A 22,246-nucleotide genomic window follows, 5' to 3' on the forward strand; every position below is an offset into this window, starting at 1 on the left:
TGCATCCGAGCCGCCTGCTCCGCAGCCGAGCGCTATGTTCAGTGGGATCGCCCGGCACCGATGTCTGCCGCGGCACCGTCAATATCCGCACCATTAACTCCGGCCAGGCAAGAGCCGTCGAGTCCGGTGCTGGAACACTCCCCGGTACGGACCGTGGTCGAGCTCGCTATGAAGCTGCATCAGTGGTGCGAGCTATGGTCGAGCTCACTATTCCCTCCACGCCGGAGACAGAGTCCACGTCGAGGGAGCTGATTGCAACGACAGCATCTGCGCTGCTTCAACCCCCGGCACCACCGGTGCGGGTTACATAGTCGATGGGCAGGCCTGCCTTGATCAGACCACCCTACGTCGGCACCGCAGAGCGGCACCGTTCAGGGTCGCAGTCCCGCAGATGTTCTCGGTCCCGTCACCGATCTAGGTCTCGACGCCGCTCACAGTCTCGGCACCGTTCTCCATGTTGGTACCAGTAGTACTCGCGGCACCGGTCAGCATCCCGTTCACCGGTCCGGGACACTCAGCACCGATCCAGCTCCCGGCACCGCCCCAGACACCGGGACGCCCGTAGCCACTCCTGATCATCGAGCCTCGCACCCTCGGTCGACCGCCCGGCACAGCTTCGGTGGCAGGTCCCGTTCTCGGTACCGGTATGTCTACCGGTACCGATCCCCGGTGCCGCATCGAGCGACGTCAGTTACAGACGGAGATTCTACCAAGAGCTTTCAGCTCCTCCAGGGCCATCCAGCCACGCATCAGTGTCGTCCCTTGCGGACACTTCATATGCGTAGCACTCTGTTTTCCGATGTGCCCTCCAGAGTCTTCCAGGAGACCTATCAGTGGTCATTCTGGACGCCTTGGGTGTACTACCACTCCAGAGGCGTACCGGTGAACCCATCTCGCTCCGTTCCCTCGGAGCTCTGGGTGCCAGAGGTGACAATTAGTCGTCCCCGTCCGACCGGTACAGAGCAACCCCCGGTTCGGCACCGGGCTCCCAGATCCCACCGGATCAGGAGGTCTTCCAGGAGCTCGAGCCCACATAGGACCCGCTTGTCCCTGGCCTTTTCTTTTTCCTCCTCCCCAGATGAGGCGGGGGCAGGAACATACCCCTCCGGCCCTCCTCTAATCGAAATGCGACCAGCCCCTAAATCCAAAGAGGCTGGGCGTGTGGTCTTACTGGGCCGTAAGATGTACCCGGAGGGGGCCCTGCAACTTCGTGTAGCGAACCAGCAAGCCCTGCTTATCCGCTACTGTGGGTGGCGGTGGGCAAATTTTCAGAGTCGGTTCTTCGGAACTCCCATCAAGAGTTCGATGCCCTCCTGCAGCAAAGGACGGAACTGGAGAGAGCTTCCCTCCAGGCCTCGTTGGACGCAGCTGACTCCGCTGCCATGACTCTGGCCTCGGGTGTTGCCATGCGGCGCGTTTCATGGCTCCAGTTGTCGAGCCTTCCCTCGCAGCTGCGGCACGCTATACAGGACTTGCCCTTCACTGGCACAGGCCTGTTCTCTGAAAACACTGGCCCTAGGCTGCAGAACCTAAAGGGCAGCAGGGTCACTTTGCTCTCTCTCTCTCGGCATGCACATGCGGGTGATTCAGCGCCAACGTTTCCGTCCCCAACCTCCGCTCTTACCCTGCGCCTTGACAAAGTCAGGACTTGGCCAGCGGGCGTGGCTTACACGGTCGTGGCCATCAATCTGCACCCCAAAGGAGCCGAAATTAGGGTCCTTCTGACCACCAATGGGGCAAAAGCCTACCCATCCTCGCCCCTCCTAAGGACCCCTCTCACGAACGATTCCTCTGGCAAGAGGTGCGGACGCTCCTCTTCATCGGAGCTATACAGGAGGTACCTAAGGGCGAAACCTAATCCCCTAGGCGAAGGGAGGTCTCAGACCTATCCTTGCTCTACGGGAACTCAACAAGTCACGATGCAGATGAGTTCCGCATGGTACCCAGGGCGACCGTCATCCCATCCTGGGATCCCGGAGACTGGTACGCCGCCCTCGATATGAAGGGCGCGTGTTTTCACGTCGCCATTTCTCTTCCACACAGAAGGTACCCTCGGTTGGGGGCCTACCATCGTTATTCCCAGTATATGGCCCCAGGGGTATTCAAAGTGCATGGCTGTAGTCGCCGCCTTTCTTCACCACCGCCGGATACACGTTCTCCGTATCTAGATGAGTGGCTCATTCGAAGAACCACCGGGGCCCAAGTTACCAGTCATGTGGGCATCGTCACGAACCTATTCCTGTGTCTAGGCCTGATGATCAATAGTAAAATCCACTCTGATTCCCATACAGGGAAGGGAATTCATTGGGGCCGTCCTGGCCTCCAGACTCGCCAGAGCCTGCTTACCTCAGCCTTGGTTTCAGGCGAGGGTAACAATTGTACAAGGTCTATGGACCTTCCCGCCAACTTGGGCTCGCACCTGCCTAGGTTTCCTGAGTCACATGGCTGTCTGCACGTTTGCAACCAAACATGCCAGGCTTCGCCTCCGCCCACTTCGATCGTGGCTCACCTGGGTGTGCCACCCAGGCAGAGATGGCATACTCGTGGTCGTCTCATTCCCCCCGAGCAGCCCAGGCTCCCTCGACCGGGAGTGAGCGTCCTCCCTGGTGTATCCAGGGATGCTGTTTCATTCACCCCTCGGGGTCCCTCATGACAGACAGCCCATCTCTCGGCTGGGTGCGCACCTGGCGTAGTTTCGCACTCACGGCCTTCGGTCAGCGCAAGAGCTGGCCTTACACATCAATGTCCGAGAGCTGAGAGCAGTCTGCCTTGTGTACCAGGCGATCGTCTCAGCAGATCCTTCCTGTCTCACAAGTGGTAGTTTCCTCCCGTCTTTATATATTCCGTTTTCCAGAAGTGGGTCTTTCCCCGCATAGCCCTCCTCGCTCTCGCGAGAACGGAAAGAGAGAGAAATTCTCCTCGTTCCAAGGCCTCTCCCCAGGCTCGGTCGTGGAGGATTTTCCTGAGGCCGTGGATCAGCCATCTGCCGTACGCTTTCCACTGTCCCCGCTGGTTCACAAGGTCCTGCTAAAACTCCGCAGGGTCAGAGCGCCCCTCATCGTGATCGCTCCAGTGTAACCTGGGCAGCACTGGCACACCATGTTGCTACACCTGTCGGTAGCAACCCTCTTGGCACAGACCCCATGACGCGGGATCACGGCAACCTTCACCACCCGGTCTTGTAATCCCTGCTCCTCACAGCAGGACTCCTGCGTGGCTAACCCGATCCGAGTTACGTTGTTCTGCCTCGGTTCTACAGGATTCTCCGGGGTGGTAGAAAATCTTCCATTCGGTTAAAGTATCTGGCCAAGTGGAAGCGTTTCTCCTGCTGCTCCGAAACGCGCAATGTTTCTCCCGCCGAGGTCCCGCTCCATTCCATCTGGTTCCTCAGAGCTTGGAGCGTTTATACCTCCCCCCGAGTAGGGCCTCGCCATAAACCTGGCTCTTCAATCTGGTTCTAACCAGTTTTATGAATGCCCTATTCGAGCCAATGTCAACATGCACATTGATATACCTGTCCTGCAAGACAGTTTTCCTGTAGCCTTTCCTGCGGCCAGACGAGTCTCCGAGCTTCAGGCTCTCACAATAGGCCCAAGGTATAACTTCAGGCTCTCACAATAGGCCCAAGGTATACTGTGTTCCTCAAGGACAAGGGCAGTTATTACCACGTCCAACCTGCCTCCCTAAGGAGGTGTCGGCCTTTTATATCTACCAGGATATCTTCCTTCCGGTCTTCTTTCCGAAGCCACCCTCTTTGCAAGGAGACCAACAATTGCCCTCCTTCGATATCCGTAGGGCGTCCGCGATCTATATCTAGCGGACAGAGCCCTCTCGTAACGCCCCCAAAACCTTCATCGTACCGGCATACCGGACAAAGGGCATACCTGTCTCCTCCTAGAGGCTTTCATCTTCAATGACGTTGTGCATCCGCACCTCCTCTGTTTTGGCCCATGTTCCATAGAGCCACCTTGCTACACATTCCGCCAGGGCTCAAGCTTCTCAGCTGCCTTCCTGGCTTGCATACCCTTTCGGGGGAGGTGTTGTACACCTACCTGGTCCTCGGTCCACACCTTTGCCTCATTGGTCCAGGAGTCCAGAGCTGATGCAGCCTTTGGCTTAGCGGTTGCGTTCTGCAACATCTGACTCCGACCCCACCGCCTGCGTAAGGCTTGGGAATCACCTACATGGAATGCATAGGAGCAATCACTCGAAGAAGAAAGGACGGTTACTCACCGTAGTAACTGTTGTTCTTCGAGATGTGTTGCTCCTATCCATTCCAGACCCGCCCTCCTTCCCCACTGTCAGAGTAGCCGGCAAGAAGGAACTGAGGAGCGGACGGGCTGGCTGGGGTATATATCCTGCGCTATAGCGGCGCCACTCCAGGGGGCGCCCAGCCGGCCCGCCGGAGTTGCTAGGGTAAAAATCTTCCGAAGAGCCGTGCACGCGCGGCGCGCACACCTACATGGAATGGATAGGAGCAACACATCTCGAAGAACAACAGTTACTATGGTGAGTAACCGTCTTTTCTCTTCTTTCTACCTTTCTTCTATTGCACTGAAAAAGCCATAGAGGTACTTCACACTCATCCAGCCAGCAACGTGTGCTGTTTCTGTTTGGTAACAAGGAGGGAATAAGTGTTCTTTAAACTAACCAGCCAGGCTCCTTTTAAGTGTGAACTTAAAAGTTTGTGTAAATACATCCAAAACATTCCCCAAAGAGCGGCTTCATTCTGAGAAATGGCCCCTCAAGATTCTATGTCTATTATGCCCTTAGAAATGCCTTTAGTGAATTCAGATCAAATGTGCTCAGGTTACAAGAGAAAAAAAATATTTTTCTAACTGCTAGCACGACAAGCTCAGCCAAGTCTCTGACAGTCAGGCTGAGCTTTTTTCTTCTCAAGGATGGTTATCATTCATAGAGGTTCTGCGAGCTTCCAGTGACAGCCATGCAGCTCTGTTGTCTTCAGTGGGTTTGCGTAGCTGTAACTGACTGGAACTTAGTACACAATTCTGATGCTAGAGGAAAGGAAGAGAATCCAGCTTTCTGTCAATCTTACACCTATAGAGCCAGCCCAGTCAACAGATAAAAATCACTGAATGCTTACTTTGGTCACTAAAGTCAGCAGATCTGCCTCTCCATACACACATGGAGTGGGTCTGCTGGGTAAGGGCCAGTTCCACACAGCAGCTGTTCAGTGCAGATCCTTGCTGAGATACAGAATGGTTACAGACTCAGCATACCACTAGCATCGGTAAAAAGCACTTAGCCAACCCCGTGCCCTCTCAGCTTCTTTTTGCCAACCGTGATGGTCTCTGGAACTATTCTTGCATTTGCAAGTTCTCACAGTTGATTTTATTCTTTATATATTGTAAATAATTAGTCACTAGTAGTAAAATTACTAGTGTTTAGTCAGTCAGTTATATTGTCTGTGTTTATCTGTTTTTCCATCAATCCTTGGTGCCAACGGATGCCTTGGTCACTGTGCTTCAAGCCCTGCGTTTCCTACAATAAGTCTATGCCCTTGAGCAACCCACAGTCAAGTTGCTTGAAGTGCCTTGGGGAAGCTCATACTGGGACCTTTGCCAAATTTGCAAGGACTTTAAGCCTCAAACAAAAAAAAGATCAGGAAGCCCAGATAAAGTCTGCTCATGGAGGAGGCACCAAGACCTCCATCTGAGCCAGCCAGTCAGAATCAGCACAGAGTGCTTTGGCATCCTACCATGTCAGAGTCCTGGCACCAACCCTAGTGCCTAGGAAGAGGCATAAAAAACAGACTGCCGAAAGGGGGCAATCCACAGCAATGAAGTTGTTGTCAGTAGCTACTGGTGTGGTGCTCTGCTCTTGTTCGATGATAACAGTCGGCTGCATGTGTTTTCCCTCTGTGTGCTCTGTGCAGATAGCTGACACAGCAAACCCCAAGAGAACCCCCAAAGACCACAGACTCTAGTAAGGTACGAAGGAACCCGAGACAGGTTTATTGTCAAACGAAGCACAGTAATAGTTTCCCGTAGGCTCTACAAGACACACAACGAATTTGTGCCCTCTGGCAATGGACCGGCTCAGTCAATGGCGGGACTTTCCACTGCCCCCTAGGCCAGACAAAGATGCGCACTCTGGGACCTACTTTTGTACAGTTACAGGACAGATTACCCATCCCTATTGATGTATTGAGGTACAGCTCCTTGGCTCATTAGGGTGCTGTCTCCCCCTTTGATCATGTTGTTTCAGACAAACAGATCTATCCATCATGCTGTCCTGTCTTTAAGATGCACCTGCCTGTTCTTTGTTATATCTATGGAATATCCTTGTATCGGGCTGTCCAGGTGCCATCTTGGCACAAGTTCCTCTTATTAGCACTTATATGTGAATGCACCTGCTTCTAATAACCCTCTTCTCGCCAACTTCTGTGAGTGAGGCCTACCTCTGGCTCACAGCCCAGCTTTTGCTTAGCAATGCCTAGAAGTACTTTGGTTCAGGCCTCAGACTGGGCCTCTGACACAAAAGTTTGTTTCAGGGCCTCATCTTACTACAGAAGTCTGCCAGGCATGGGATCAGAGTAAATTGCACTCTAAACCCAAGCACTCCTCTGCCTTGGTACCTCAGAAGCCGGCACCTATGCAGGTACTCTTGAGTCCAGAGCCAGAAGAGGCTCCCATATCTGCAGCACTGCACCGTACCGACTCTCTCGGTACTGACTGTGTCAGAGGTGTTTGTAGCTGCTAGTGATCTCTTGCTGTCAGAACCGGTGTTGCTGGCAGGACAAGAGTCGTCGCTTTCAGTGCTGGTGGACATTGGTGAACTGGCTGGATCATTACAACGCATGGTACTGGACCAGTCTTGCGTACCCATGACAGCTTGCCCTTTGATATCATCAAAGGGGAAACCCACAGTGCTGGTCTTGCTGCAGACCTCTCCACCTTGGCACTGATCGCCAGCACAGTCAGGAACTGCACTCCCATGGCCACTGGAATGAGAGTTGTTCTCTTCTGAGTCAGAGATTGGGTCATACTCTTCCCAGTTTCAAAGCTGCTCTTGTTACTCCTTGTGACGTTATTGATATAAATTGGGACCATATAGAACATGGGTTGCAACCAAGGTCCTGTAGTGGCACCAAATCTTAGATAAAGGGGGTCATCTAAGGTGTCTAAGACCAGATTATGGGTTGCTGGTTATAATTATGCTGTCTGTATGTCTGTATCATTTTTAGTTGAAGTTATGAATGTTGGCTCTATGCTGTCTGTATTTCAAGTTTGTGCTGTGCTTCTGGGGGAAGCCTCCCAGACAAGCTGGTGTTAGCTCTGCCTAGCCTGTTTGATGGCCCATTAAGGACCATCAGCTACACAATTGACCCATGGAGAGAAGGCAGACACGCCTTGTGACTCAGCAAAGTATGCAGAGACTTGTCCATGTGACTGCAGACTCCATTTTGCTGGGATTTTCCACAGTGAGAACAAAGAGATTCTTACACCTGGAAAAGCCTATATAAGGCTGATGCTGCATCTCCATCTTGTCTCCAATCCTGCTTCTGACCTCTGGAGGGACTTTGCTACAAACTGAAGCTCTACACAAGGGACTGAATGATCCATCCCAGCGGGGATGTATTCCAGAGACTTAATTTGAACCTGCAATTTACTCCAGCACTGCTGCAAGCCTGAACTAAGAACTTTGCCATTACTGTATGTAATTGATTCCATTTAACCAATTCTACCTCTCATCTCTACCTTTTTCCCTTTGTAAATAAACCTTTAGATTTTAGATTCTAAAGGATTGGCAACAGCGTGATTTGTGGGTAAGATCTGATGTGTATATTGACCTGGGTCTGGGGCTTGGTCCTTTGGGATCGAGAGAACCTTTTTCTTTTATTGGGGTGTTGGTTTTCGTAACCATTCATCCCCAGGACGAGTGCACTGGTGGTGATGCTGGGAGACTGGAGTGTCTAAGGAAATTGCTTGTGTGACTTGTGGTTAGCCAGTGGGGTGAGACCAAAGTCCTTTTTGTCTGGCTGGTTTGGTTTGCCTTAGAGGTGGAAAAACCCCAGCCTAGGGCTGTGACTGCCCAGTTTAAGCAATTGGTCCTGATTTGGCACTCTCAGTTGGGTCCCGCCAGAATCGCTCCGTCACACTCCTCCAGACATTTCTAACCTTCCATGGTTCCAGTCACAGGAACACCATCGAGTGGTTGGCCAGGAGGTCACTTGGGTCCTACGCCAGTCTAGAGGCCCTTTTGGAACCTGTGGGGTTTTCCTCTAGTTTCCAGGACACATTCCAGGCACTTCTATTTGGTGGCTTTGGAAGGATGTCCTGCACCTTCCCACTGGGCAACACCTCTTCCCGACTGTGGTACCGAGCCCAGTCCCAGACTCCAAAAACAGGTTCAACAGGCCCTCCTAGATAAAGAAGGGAAGGAAGAGCATCCACAACCAGTGCTGGCCTCCTTGTCCTTCTCTCCTGACAAGGCAGTCTCAGTCGAGGGCATCTTGCCTCCCCTAGATGACTATAAAGCTCACCAAGAGTTGTTAATGAGTGTAGCCTTAAATCTGAGCATACAGATGGAGGTAGTAACAGAGTCCTCCCATAGCCTGGAAGGGTTTCTACTCCTGTTATTTCCTAATCCCGACAGCCAAGGGAGGTCTCAGATCTATTTTAGACCTGCATCAACTTAACAATTATTTAAAAAAGATGAAGTTCTGCATGGTCACCGTGGCATCAATTATTCCTTCTCTGGATCCCAGGGACTGATACGCCACCCTTGATTTAAGAGCTGCTTCCTTCTATGCCTCAATGTACTGAGGGCACAGAAGGTTCCTCAGGTTTGTAGTCACATTACCAGTTCACGGTGCATCCATTTGGCCTGTCTGCAGTTACTCGGGTATTCCCAATATGTATGGCCATAGTGACAGTGTTACTGAGGAGATTAGGAGTGCAGGCCTACCCTTATCTGAATGACTGACTAGTCAAGGGTCGGTCCAGGACTCTGGTTGTGTCCAGTGTTTGACTCATCCAATCAGCATTCAAGGCCAAATCTACCCTTTGTCTGGTACAGAAGATAGTGTTTATTGGTGTGTGTTGGACTCTATCCAGGCCAGGGTGTTCCCCCCTCCCCAAAAGTTACAATTTCAATTGGTCCAATCCCTGGTTACACTCCTCAAATGTCATCCCATCACAGCAGCCCAAAACTGTATAAGGTTCCTGAGCTGCATGGTCTCGTGCCCATGAGTGGTACAACATGTGAGACTGTAACTCAGACCCTTCCAGACTTGGCTGGTCTCAGTGTACTTGCCAAGCCATCTTTCTCTGGACATTGTATTCACAGTTCCTTCTCAGGTTCTTGTTTCTCTGAATTGGTGGTTTGATCCTCTCAATGTTTGTGTGGATGTTGCCTTCATCCACCCTTGACCGTCAGTGACTCTGGTCTCAGACGCGTCAGTGCTAGGATGGGGAGCTCACTTGGGTCCCCTCAGAACTCAAGGTCTTTGTTCATTGACAAAGATCTCTCTTCATATCAACATTAGAGAGCTCAGAGTAGTTAGTCTTGTCGGTCAGTCATTCCTGCCTCATATCAGAAGGAGAAACCTATTTGTTCTGACAGACAACACCGCAGCCATGTTTTACCTCAACAGGAAGGAAGGAGCTCACTCATCCCTCCTTTTTCAGGAAGCAGTTCATCTATAGGAATTTTGTATAGCCCATTCAGTCTACCTTGACGTCTCTTACCTTCCAGTGGTGCAGAACAAGTTAGCAGATCACCTGAGCAGGTCTTTCTTTAGTCATCACGAGTGGTCTGTTTGCCTGGATGTAGCCAGAGGCATTTTCAAGCAGTGGGGGACTTCCCAGACAGACCTATATGTGAACAAGTATGACAGAAAATGTCACCATTTCTTCTCCTTTCAAGGCTGCCATCTGGGTTCCATCGCAGACGCCTTCCTGCTACCCTGGACGGTAAAGCTTTATTATGCTTTACCCCCAATTCTACTTGGCATGGCCATGCCAATACTGGTTCTCCACTCTACTTGATCTCTTAGTGGTGACTCCAATCTTACTTCCATTGCATCTGGATTTGATCACTCAAATAGATAATAGATAAAAAGATAATGCACGCAGAAATCCAGCAACAGACTGGGGGCTATCCAGTTTATTGCACCCAATGCAGCATGTATGGTTACCTGCCCTATGGGCAGGTGGCGTATGTGTGCATTTGGTGCAAGGAGCTCCTGGCCCTCGGAGACCACGTATGGGCTTTGGAGACCAGAGTGGCTGAACTGGAGGAGCTAAGGGAGACAGAGAGGTACATAGATGAGACTTTCTGGGACATAGTAGAATGGTCCAGTCTGACAGCCTCTGTGCTGTTGAAGAGGATGAAAGTCTCAGGGAAGGAGAACATTCAACTGGAGCAGAGGGAAATGATCCCATAGTTGGGACCCTCCTTCCAGATGATGTTGTGGTATCCTCTCACACTGAGGATACCTCTCTGGGGGAAGGAACTCCAGTTATTAGGAAGAGACAGGTATTGGGCGATTCAATCATTAGAAACACAGATAGCTGGGTTTGCGATGACCGGGAGAACTGCATGGTGACTTGCCTGCCTGGTGCAAAGGTTGCAGATCTCTTGAGACATCTAGATAAACTTAGGTGTAGTGCTGGGGAGGAGCCCGGTGGTCGTGGTACATGTAGGCAGGGGCGGCTCCAGGCCCCAGCACGCCAAGCGTGTGCTTGGGGCGGCAAGCTGCGGGGGGCGCTCTTCTGGCGCCACAAGGGCGGCAGGCAGGCTGCCTCTGGCGGCTTGCCTGCGGAGGGTCCGCTGGTCCCGCGGCTTCGGTGGACCTCCCACAGGTGTTCCTGCAGAGGGTCCGCTGGTCCCGCGGTTTCGGAGGTCCGCCAAAGCCGCGGGACCAGCAGACCCTCCGCAGGCAAACCACTGGAGGCAGCCTGCCTGCCGTGCTTGGGGCGGCAAAATCCCTAGAGCCGCCCCTGCATGTAGGTACCAATGACATAGGGAATGATATGAAAGACGTCCTGGAGGCCAAATTTAGGCTGCTAGGTAAGAGATTGAAGTCCAGGACCTCCATGATAGCATTCTCTGAAAATGCTTCCAGTTCTACACACAGGTCCAGTTAGACAGGCAGAACTGCAGGGCCTCAATGTGTGGATGAGACAACGGTGTAGGGAGGAGGGGTTTAGGTTTATTAGGAACTGGGGAAACTTTTGGGAAAGGGTGAGCCTATACAGGAAGGACGGACTCCACCTAAACCAAAGTGGAACCAGATTGCTGGCACTTAAAATTAAAAAGATCATAGAGCAGTTTTTAAACTAAGGGCTGCAGGAAAGCCGACAGGTGCGGAGGAGCATGTAGTTCGGACAGAGACATCCTTTAGGGAAGGATCTATTAATGGAGATTCTCTGTGTCCGAGTAAAGAGGAGAGGATGGAAAATGATAAAATACAGCTAGGATCTGATGAGAAACAGTCAAATGAAAAAAGTCCCATCCAATTACATCATATAATGACAGACAGCTAAAAAGTGACAAGTTTTTAAAATGCTTATATACAAATGCTAGAAGTCTAAAAAATAAGATGAGTGAACTAGAGTGCCTCCATATTAAATGAGGATATTGATATAATAGGCATCACAGAAACTTGGTGGAATTAGGATAATGAATGGGACACAGTAATATCAGGGTACAAAATATATTGGAAGGACAGAACAGGTCATGCTGGTGGGGGAGTGGCACTATATGTGAAAGAAAGCGTAGAATCAAATGAAGAAAGAATCTTAAATGAACCAAACTGTACCATAGAATCGCTATGGATAGTAATTCCATGCTCTAATAATAAGAATATAACAGTAGGGATATATTACCAACCACCTGGCCAGGATAGTGATAGTGACTGTGAAATGCTCAGGGAGATTAGAGAGGCTATTAAAATAAAAAGCTCAATAATAACTGGAGGATTTCAACTATCCCCATATTGACTGGGTACATGTCACCTCAGGATGGGATGGAGAGATAAAGTTTCTTGACACCTTAAATGACTGCTTCTTAGAGCAGCTAGTCCTGGAACCCACAAGAGGAGAGGCAATTCTTGATTTAGTCCTAAGTGGAGCACAAGAACTGGTCCAAGAGGTGAATATAGCTGGACCGCTTGGTAATAGTGACCATAATATAATTAAATTTGACATGCCTATAGTGGGGAAAACACCACAGCAGCCCAGCACTGTAGCATTTAATTTCAGAAAAGGGGACCACACAAAAAAAGAGGAAGTTAGTTAAACAGAAATTAAAAGATACAGTACCAAAAATGAAATCCCTGAAAGCTGCATGGAAACTTTTTAGACACCTTAATAGAGGCTCAACTTAAATGTATACAACAAATTAAAAAAATGTAAGAGAACCAAAAAAGTGCCACTGTCGCTAAACAATTAAGTGAAAGAAGCAGTGCAAGGCAAAAAGGCATCCTTTAAAAAATGGAAGATATATCATAGAATCATAGAATATCAGGTTGGAATGGACATCAGGAGGTCATCTAGTCCAACCCCTGCTCAAAGCAGAACCAATCCCCAACTAATATCCTACTGAGGAAAATAGAAAGGAGCATAAATTCTGGCAAATGCAGTGTAAAAATATAATTAGGAAGGCCAAAAAAAGAATTTGAAGAACAGCTAGCCAAAGACTCAAAAAAAATAGCCAAAAAAATTGTAAGTACATCAGAAACAGGAAGCCTGCTAAACAGCCAGTGGTGCCACAGGATGATCAACACGCTAAAGGAGCACTCAAGGACGAGAAGGCCATTGCGGAGAAACTAAATGAATTCTTTGCATCAGTCTTCACGGCAGAAGATGTGAGGGAGATTCCCAAACCTGAGCCCTTCTTTTTAGGTGACAAATCTGAGGAACTGTCCCAGATTGAGGTGTCATTAGAGGAGGTATTGGGACAATTGATAAACTAAACAAGAATAAGTCACCAGGACCAGATGGTATTCACCCAAGAGTTCTGAAGGAACTCAAATGTGAAATTGCAGAACTCCTAACTGTAATTTGTAACCTATCATTTAGATCAGCTTCCGTACTAAATGACCGGAGGATAGCTACTGTGACGCCAACTTTTAAAACGTGCTCCAGAGGTGAGCCTAGCAATTACGGGCTGGTAAGCCTGACTTCAGTACCAGGCAAACCGGTTGAAACTATAGTAAAGAACAAAATTGTCAGACACATAGATGAACATAATTTATTGGGGAAGAGTCAACATGGTTTTTGTAAATGGTGAGGCATGATCTCCCATTTTTTGAGGGGGTCAACATGTGGACAAGGGGGGTCCAGTGGCTATAGTGTACTTAGATTTTCAGAAAGCTGTTGACAAGGTCCCTTGCCAAAGGCTCTTAAGCAAAGTAAGCTGTCATAGGATAAGAGGGAAGGTCCTCTCGTGGATTGGTAACTGGTTAAAAGATAGGAAACAAAGGGTAGGAATAAATGGTCAGTTTTCAGAATGGAGAGAGGCAAATAGTGTTGTCCCCCAGGGGTCTGTACTGGGACCAGTCCTATTTGACACATTCATAAATGATCTGGACAAAGAGTAAACAGTGAAGTCACAAAATTTGCAGATGATACAAAACTACTCAAGACATTTAAGTCCCAGGCAGACTGTGAAGAGCTACAAAAGGATCTCTCAAAACTGGGTGACCGGGCAACAAAATGGCAGATGAAATTCAATGTTGATAAATGCCAAGTAATGCATATTGGAAAACACAATCCCAATTATACATCTAAAATGATGGGGTCTAAATTAGCTGTTACCACTCAAGAAAGAGATCTTGATGTCATTTTGGATAGCTCTCTGAATACATCCTCTCAATGTGCAGCGGCAGTCCAAAAAGCAAACATAATGTTGGACATAATTAAGAAAGGGATAGATAATAAGAAAGAAAATATCATATTGCTTCTGTATAAATCCATAGTACGCCCACATCTTGAATACTGTGTGCAGATTTGGTTGCCCCATCTCAAAAAGGGTATATTGGAATTGGAAAAGGTTCAGAAAAGGGCAGATGATTAGGGGGTATGGAACAGCTTCCATATGAGGAGAGATTAATATGACTGGGACTTTTCAGCTTGGAAAAGAGACTAAGTGGAGATATGATAGAGGTCTATAAAATCATGACTGATGTGGAGAAAGTAAATAAGGAAGTATTGGAAGACAGGATACTGGGCTAGATGGACCTTTGGTCTGAACCAGTATGACTGCTCTTATGTTCTTATGTAATACCACAGTCAGCTCCCCCCCCCCCCCCCGAACGTGTGTGCCCTTCATTTAACAGCCTGGAAGCTCCATGGCTAAATCCTAGAGAACAAGCTTGTTTGGAGCAAGTTCGCAAAGTTTTACTAAGCAGTAGAAAGCCCTCCACCAGGGCCACCTACCTGTCAAAATGGAAGCAGTTCTTAGTCTTGGCTTCCCAAACCAGAGTCTTGCCAATGCATTCGTCCATCCAACGTATACTCAACTATTTGCTGCGCCTGAAATAGCAAGGCTTAGCAATTTCCTCTATCAAGGTTCACCTGGCAGCAGTATCAGCTTTCCACACTTGTGTGGATAACTGTTCTGTTTCTTCAAATGACATGACAATCAAATTCCTTAAAGGCCTTGAAAGGTTGTATCCTCATGTCTCTCCCCCCCTCCTCCCCCCCCGGAACTAGAGCAGAAGTGGGCAAACTACGGCCCGTGGGGCCGTCCTGCCCAGCCTCTGAGCTCCTGGCCGGCCCCAGCCTCTCCCCTGCTGTCCCCCCTCCCCCGCAGCCTCAGTAGGTGGGCAGTGTGGGTGGCAGGAGCAAGGGGAGCGTGGCTGGAGGACTCAGAAGGAGAAGCGGGCAGCCGCGCAGCCGGCTGGAGAGAAGCGGCGCTTTGACGGGGAAACCGCCGCTTCTCTCCGGCTGTGCGGCTGCCCCTGCTCCTCCTGAGTTTTCTGCCCATGTTCGCAGGGCCACATTCTGAACGGGGTGGGATGGATAGGGGTGGGGTCCCAGGGGGGCGGTTAGGGGCAGGAGGTCCCAGGAGGGGGCGGTCAGGAGACAGGGAGCTGGGGGGTTGGATAGTGGGTGGGGTCCCGGCGGGTGGTTAGGGGCGGGGATCCTGGGATGGGGCAGTCAGGGGACAAGGAACAGGGGGAAGTTGGATGGGTCGGGGTTCTGAGGGGGGCAGTTGGGGTGGGAAGTGGGAGGGGGTGGATGGGGGCAGGGGGCAAGCTGTTTGGGGGCGCACAGCCTTCCCTACCCAGCCCTCCATACCGTTACGCAACCCCAATGTGGCCCTCGGGCCAAAAAGTTTGCCCACCCCGGACTAGAGCCTGGTCTTGTCTAAATTTATGGGAACACCGTTTGACCTTTTAGCAATGTTCTCCTTACTATACCTCTCTTGGAAGGTGGCTTTTCTAATTGCCATCACTTCTGCCAATAGTGTCTTGGAACTCCATGCCCTGACATGGGAGTCTCCATATAGGGTCTTCTTTAAAGATAATGTATATTTACACCCTCATCTGAGTTTCCTTTGTAAAGCAGTTTCAAATCTTCGTAGCAATCAATCAGTCTACTTACCTGTGTTATAACCAAAACCTCACAGAAATAGGAATCAACGATTACACACACTGGATGTTACATGGGGGGGAGGGAGCTCAGTGGTTTGAGCATTGGCCTGCTAAACACAGGGTTGGGAGCTCAATCCTTGAGGAGGCCATTTAGGGAACTGGGGTAAAAATCTGTCTGGGGATTGGTCCTGCTTTGAGCAGGGGGTTGGACTAGATGATCTCCTAAGGTCCCTTCCAATCCTGATATTCTGTGAGCTCTAGACTTATACATAGACAGGACTAAACCATTTCAGCAGTCCATCCATCTGTTCACAGAGGATTTTGTCTTGGATATCTTCATGTATCTGTGCTTGTTATGAACAGGCAGGCATTTTGCCACCGAGTAACCTGACTACTCATTACACAAGATCTCAAGCATCCTTAGTGGTGGTCTTAGTGCGAATACCTATCCAAGACATTTGTAAAGCAGCAAGCTGGTCATCAGTGCACACTTTCTCCTCCTATTACACCATCACCTACTACTCTAGGGATGATGCCAAATTTGGTTAATCTGTGTGTATGTGAACTCTGATCCCTCCAGCTTTATTACTTCTTGGGAGTCACCAAGAGTGGAATGCACATGTGCAAGCACTTGATGAAGAAAAGACTGTTATGAACCTTTTGTAATTGTTCTTTGAGATGTGTTGCACATGTCTATTCCACGACCTACCCTCCTACCCCTCTATGTTGGAGTTTCTGGAAAGAAGGAACGGAGGGGGGCGCAGGATCAGCTAGACATTTTATAGCAGTGCACAGCAGAGGGTACCACTGAGGGGAAAAAATCTGGCAACTGCATGGGACGCACAGGCACTAAGAGTGGAATGGACCAAGTGCAACACATCTTGAATAACAACAGTTACAAAAGATTAGTAAGCGTTTTTTCATGTCATTTTCCTTCTTCCTCTGGTTTAATGAGAGCGCTGACCCTGCTAAACATGTACATTGTTACCCAACTGCAGCAGAATTGTGTTGCTTACAGCAAACATTGGTCTTATTACTTAGTTCTGAACTGTTTTCGTCAAGGGCAATGGGCACTAACGCGTGGGCTATGCATGGCTCGGGTTCTTTCGCATCTCCAAAGTAGTATCTCATGGCGAATAAGCCAGTTGGAGTTTAGACTGTTAGACCCTTTCCAGCCCATCCCTTTTAGGGCTAGGACACCTGGTTTTGTTTATTTCCTTTCTGTGTATATCTATACTAAGGGTATGGCTACACTTACAAATCTGCAGCGCTGGTAGTTGCAGCGCTGGTCGTCCAGCTGTGCAGGGCCAGCGCTGGTGTGTGGCCACACTCACAGCTACCAGCGCTGCAGTGTGGCCACATTTGCAGCATTTGCAGCGCTGTTGGGAGTGATGAATTATGGGCAGCTATCCCAGCATTCAAGTGGCAGCAACGTGCTTTTCAAAAGAGGGGGGTGTGGGGCAGTGTGACAGGGACCGGGGGGGGGAAGAGAGAGTGGATTTTTGGAACTGACACTGTGCAAAATCAGAAAATTTTCCCACCCCCTTACTGTTAACTGCAAACAGCCTGCATCCAACATACTCTCTTTCCCCCCTCTGCCCCCTCCCTCCGTTTCTCTCAAGCAAAGCAACCACTCAACCCCTGTGAATGACTCCTTTTCTCTTGCTGGTCAAGCAAAACGCAAACACTCAACCCCTGTGAATCACGCAGGGAGGAGGATCTCATTTGATTGTTCACAGATTGATCACAGCAAACAGGAGCTGATAAGCAGCTCTGGTAGAGCAGCTCGGACCGGAGGTTCACAACAAAACAAAGAGAGGCTATATAACAAAACAAAGGGAGTAATTTAGTTAAAAGCATTCTGGGATACACCCTTATACCCTGGAGGCCAATAACAGCGCTGGTGTGTGGCCACACCTGATGACCAGCGCTGCAGCACCAGCGCTGCAATCCTTATTCCCCATGCTGAGTGAGGTGTACGGCCAGCGCTGCAGCCATGGAGTTGCAGCGCTGGAAGTGCCCTGCAGGTGTGGCCACTTACTAATTGCAGCGCTGGAAAGCCTCCACCAGCGCTGCAACTCGCAAGTGTAGCCATACCCTAAGTAACTTCTCTCACCCTGTTGCTTATAATCTGCTTTCTGCTAGGCTGACACACCATTCCTGCAGACAGCCACTAGAGGGCCACTAAAGAGCATTGCGGTGTAAATGCTTGAAGGTGGTCTGCTGGACATTCCCTGCCTGTGCTGTTTGCCTTGTGAACTTGTCTCATGTACAGCACATAGCATTTGAAAACAAGCCACTCACAGGATGCTTCTGATCATAGTGCCTGTGCTGAAATTCTGTAGAGATCAGTTAAACCCACACTACTACCGAAGATAAGAAATGCTTTTAATGTTTATTATTGAGAAGGGTGATATGTCATCAGTGCCAGGCTTTGATCAGGCATGTTCTAGAACGGGTTGGCAACCTTTCAGACGTGGTGTGCTGGGTCTTCATTTATTCACTCTAATTTAAGGTTTCTTGTGCCAGTAATACATTTTAACGTTTTTAGAAGGTCTCTTTCTATAAGTCTATAATATATAACTAAGCTATTGTTGTATGTAAAGTAAATAAGGTTCTTAAAATGTTTAAGAAAAATTTAAAATTAAATTAAAATGTAGAGCCCTCTGGACCAGTGGCCAGGACCCAGGCAGTGCCATAGATTGCCTACCTCTGTTCTAGAAGCAGAATAACACAACTCTAACAGGGTCCATTTCAGGCTCTTGGATTGTGTCCCAGACCAGCATGGCAAGATTTTTAACCCCCCAGGGCATGACGTCTTCTCAGGGTCAGTACTTTGCCCAGGGAGCATGCTCTAGACCTGGGTCTCGCAGCATACCTCTGGGGCAGTATATAGAATTCATTTCACAACTGTTCATCCTGTTGTATGCCTCGTGAGAAACATATACAGAGGGATAGCTCAGTGGTTTGAGCATTGGCCTGCTAAACCCAGGGTTGAGAGTTCAATCCTTGAGGGGGCCCCTGAGGGATCTCAGGCAAAATCAGTACTGGGTTCTGCTAGTGAAGGCAGGGGGCTGGACTTGACGACCTTTCAGGGTCCCTTCCAGCTCTATGAGATAGGTATATCTCCATATATCATGAGAAAAGGTGTGTCTGGGATGGAGCAGTTTTGAAATTTTATGTCAATATTCTTTCATAGAAACAGTAGTTTGAAAAAAGAAAAGAGACAGTCCTTGTACAGTATATGTCTGGTTGACATACAGAACCACTGTCACTTACTGTGGCCTCCTCCTGATAGCTTTTAGCAGAGCATGCAGACGCCTTCCAACTAACATCTGGCTTTGAGGCAACTATCAACAAGTTTGACAGCAATTTCTCAACACATCTCCTGGACCTTCTGGATAAGCTGAGCGTTTACAGCACCAATGACTGTGAGCACAGCATGATCAACATCATCTACAGGTGAGCAGAGTGGAACTGTCTCCTAATCGCACAGGAAGGAAAGAGTCCAACTCTAGCCCAGGCTGAAGTTTGTTCTTTATTCCTTTTTTGTTGTATCATGGCAACCAGCTGTTCTATCAGTGTAACACTGAAGTAGCAAAAAGCTTTAGTCAGTAGTTCAGCAAATAGCTTTTTGAAATGTACTTTTGCAAGAAATAAAGTTGGGTAAATGGAGCGTTATTTTTTAAGCTATTGAAAATCTGACTTTGTAAATTATGCTAGCCTCACTGTATTTGGTCATAGCCTTGTCCTGTGTCACTGAAATCACTACACTTCTTGGGAAACTGACCTACCCACTCCATGCCTCAGTTTCTCCATCTCCAAAATGGGGATAATAGTGCTGCCTTTGAAATGCTTTGTGATCTACAGATGAACAGCTGCTATAAAAGTGCCAAGTATTATTAGTAACACTGGGTCTTTAAGATCTCTCCGCAGCTACTTTTCAACATGGCGCGAAATGTGTAGGGCCTGCTGAGGCGCTGCCAGTTTCTCATCCCCACAGAGTATGCACTGGGAAAATCCTTCTCAGTTGGAGCTTGGGTGAAGTGCATCAAACAGAAGCGGCTCTTGCTCTATGCACTCCTGCCAGTATATTTTTTTGCCCAGAGGAACTGAGACAGTTGTTGCTGTTGATGTCCACTGGTGGCAAGCCATTTACAATACTGGGCTGGGGTTATTTTTTATGAGAGAAGATTAAAATTAAATGAAATCCAAATATGTTAATATCTGGAAATGCACAGGTAAGGCACCAAACAACTATAGGGTTAAGGGGATGAGTGAGGATGGAATGGGGCAGAGACACTTGGCATTCCTAATCTGGTGTGCCATAGGAGGAAAAGCAGTGGAGTTACAGCCTAGGATACTTACCAGCTTGGACTTAAAAGCATGGAAATGTTCCTTGTATTAACATTTCTAAGTTGAAATAGCTGTAGTTTCAGAATTGATTGGCAGGTGTGAGATGCACAGCCCCAGTGGGCCATAGGCTGTAGCTTTGGTTCACAAAGCAAGAATCCTTGTTTTAAAGTGTATAGTCTTGTTTTTCCCCTTGCGGAGACGGTGTGTTTATTGCGCATAGAAGTAATTTTAAATGGCTAGTAGTAGCTTGTAACCAAAATATATAATACCCATTTGTTACCCTTCCTAAAACATAGTGCTTTGCTTGATGTTTCAGGATCATTTTCCCCTAACAATAGTTGAGACTTGGATTAGTAACATTCAGTTTTACAGCATAGTCCAGACTGGAGGTTGGAAGATCTGGGATCTTTTCCCAGTTCTGCCACTGACTTGCTATTTGGACTAGTGCAAGTCATGCCAGCCCACTGTGCCTCAGTTTCCCCATTTGTAAAATGGGGTTAATGCTGCTTATCTGCCTTTGTAAAGTACTTTGAAAACTCCAGACAAAAAGCCTTACAACTTGCTTTTATGGCATATTTGTGATGATTCTGTTTTAAACACAGGTAAATGCTGATGTCAGAAAAGTCTCCCAGAATCAACATTTTCATTTACAAAAATTCCAATTTTAGCTAACTCTGATTTTCTGAAATTCCAATATGCTCCCACCCCTGAGCCATTTAGATAACTGGAATTTACCTCTATAAGGTCTCCCATAAGTACACTGTAAATCATAAATAATGGTAATTATGGTAACTGGTGAATTTTAGGTATATGCCCGGGAATTTCTCTCATTTTTACTATGGAATTTTGAAACCCTTGAATAGCATTTGAAGCTGTTACCACTTCTCTCTGTTTTCACACTTCTGGTCCATTTGTGGGAGGACTATTGAACATGTGTTTGCTTTCCCCTAGGCTGGATTTTAATGGATTCTACACAGAGCGGCTGGAGCATATTTCTGCACAGAGGAGTCAGAAAGTAGTTTCCGAAGCTCCCCTTCTTCCCAGGGTCGTTGTATCCACCCAATGAAGCTTTTATGTTACATATTTTAGATGCTGCACCTTTCGCATCAGAATACAGTACTCTTGCTCAGTTGTATCTGTGAGTAGTTTGCACTTTAAACTCCATAAAAGCTATAAAACAATAGTTGTCTAATAAGATAGTGTTTGAGCTTCTGAAATCTAAACATGGAAAGGATTTTGTCACTTCTGAGATACTTTTGTTAACTTTTTTACCAAATATTAAAACTGTGTGTGTTGTATAATATATAAAGAAATAAAACATCAAAATTATTTGGTCTCTGTTATCCTGAACTTACAGCTCACTTCAGTCTTTCTGGGTGACTAAAGCTTGATCATCTCATGTCGTTCTGCTAATGCATAGATAGAGCTGTAAAGTGGTTCCCTGTTGTGACTTAGGGCCTGAAGAAAGCTCGCTGAAGCCCAGTGGAGTCCCTCCATTGACTTAAGTTTGGATCCAGGCCCTTTTTCAGTGTCTGTCTGCGATTGTGGCATAGATGCCCGAGCTGTGCAAATAACAGACTTTTCAGTTCACTGGCCAAACTGAAAAATGGAAAGAGAAATTCACTTTCAGATGACCTGAAACAAATTTTTGGTTTTTGGCAAACTGAAATTTTTTTCTTTTGGATTAAACTAAACATTTTGTTCCATTTAATAGTTCAAACTTTTTAAATGAAATTGGAGTAAAATTCAAAACAAAAGGGCATTTTGAATTTTTGACCAAAATAGTTCAGTGAATTCCACATAAGTTTGCAAATGTTTTGGTTGACATGAATCTGCATTTTTCATAGGGTGGGGATGCGGGGAGAGGTTCATCTGAAATATTTTTCCCAGGTCTAATGGAATCAGAACATCTGTCTGAGGCTCAACCCACTCATTATTCAAGTAAGTAATGTTGCTAGGTTGGGAGGAGTGACCCAGAGAAATGGGAGAGCTCATCACCTCCATCCCTTACTACTCAGGATTGCACATTAAGGGGCTCCAGTTATCTAGGCCTTTGTCAGCTCTTCAAGGGACTGTGGGCATGCACTCCACATACGGCTGCTCCTCGGGACTGTTTGTATGTGCCATGTGCAGGCAGCTGCCTAAGCATGGCAAACACAAGGCTGCCTGCAGTGCTTAAAGAGCCCTTATGCTCTGTGGGTTTGCACTGTAGTTGTTTTTCAGGTGTAACTCGGGGTGTTGGATTTGACCTGTAGAACCCTATATTGTTTTGGTTCTGGCTACATATTCCCATTTCCGCAGAACCCAGATGTGGTGACCTTC

The 22,246-nt window shown here is 48.0% G+C and overlaps 1 protein-coding gene across 3 annotated transcripts in view; it reads left to right on the forward strand.

Moving 5' to 3' along the window:
• Window positions 1–21,830, forward strand: part of TUBGCP2 (tubulin gamma complex associated protein 2) — a 97,688-nt gene extending 75,858 nt beyond the window's left edge. For 2 of the 3 annotated variants that reach the window (XM_045022885.1, XM_045022886.1), the window contains exons 17-18: window positions 18,867–19,030; window positions 20,876–21,238. In XM_045022885.1, coding sequence (XP_044878820.1) covers window positions 18,867–19,030; window positions 20,876–20,990 — 279 coding nt within the window. In that variant the 3' untranslated portion in view covers window positions 20,991–21,238. Of the gene's footprint in view, window positions 1–18,866; window positions 19,031–20,875; window positions 21,239–21,814 lie in introns of those variants that run through there. The other variant, XR_006580850.1, reaches the window with a different exon arrangement.
• The last annotated feature ends 416 nt before the right edge of the window (window positions 21,831–22,246 follow it).

Source organism: Mauremys mutica, chromosome 7, assembly GCF_020497125.1.
Source record: "Mauremys mutica isolate MM-2020 ecotype Southern chromosome 7, ASM2049712v1, whole genome shotgun sequence".
NCBI lineage: Eukaryota > Metazoa > Chordata > Testudines > Geoemydidae > Mauremys > Mauremys mutica.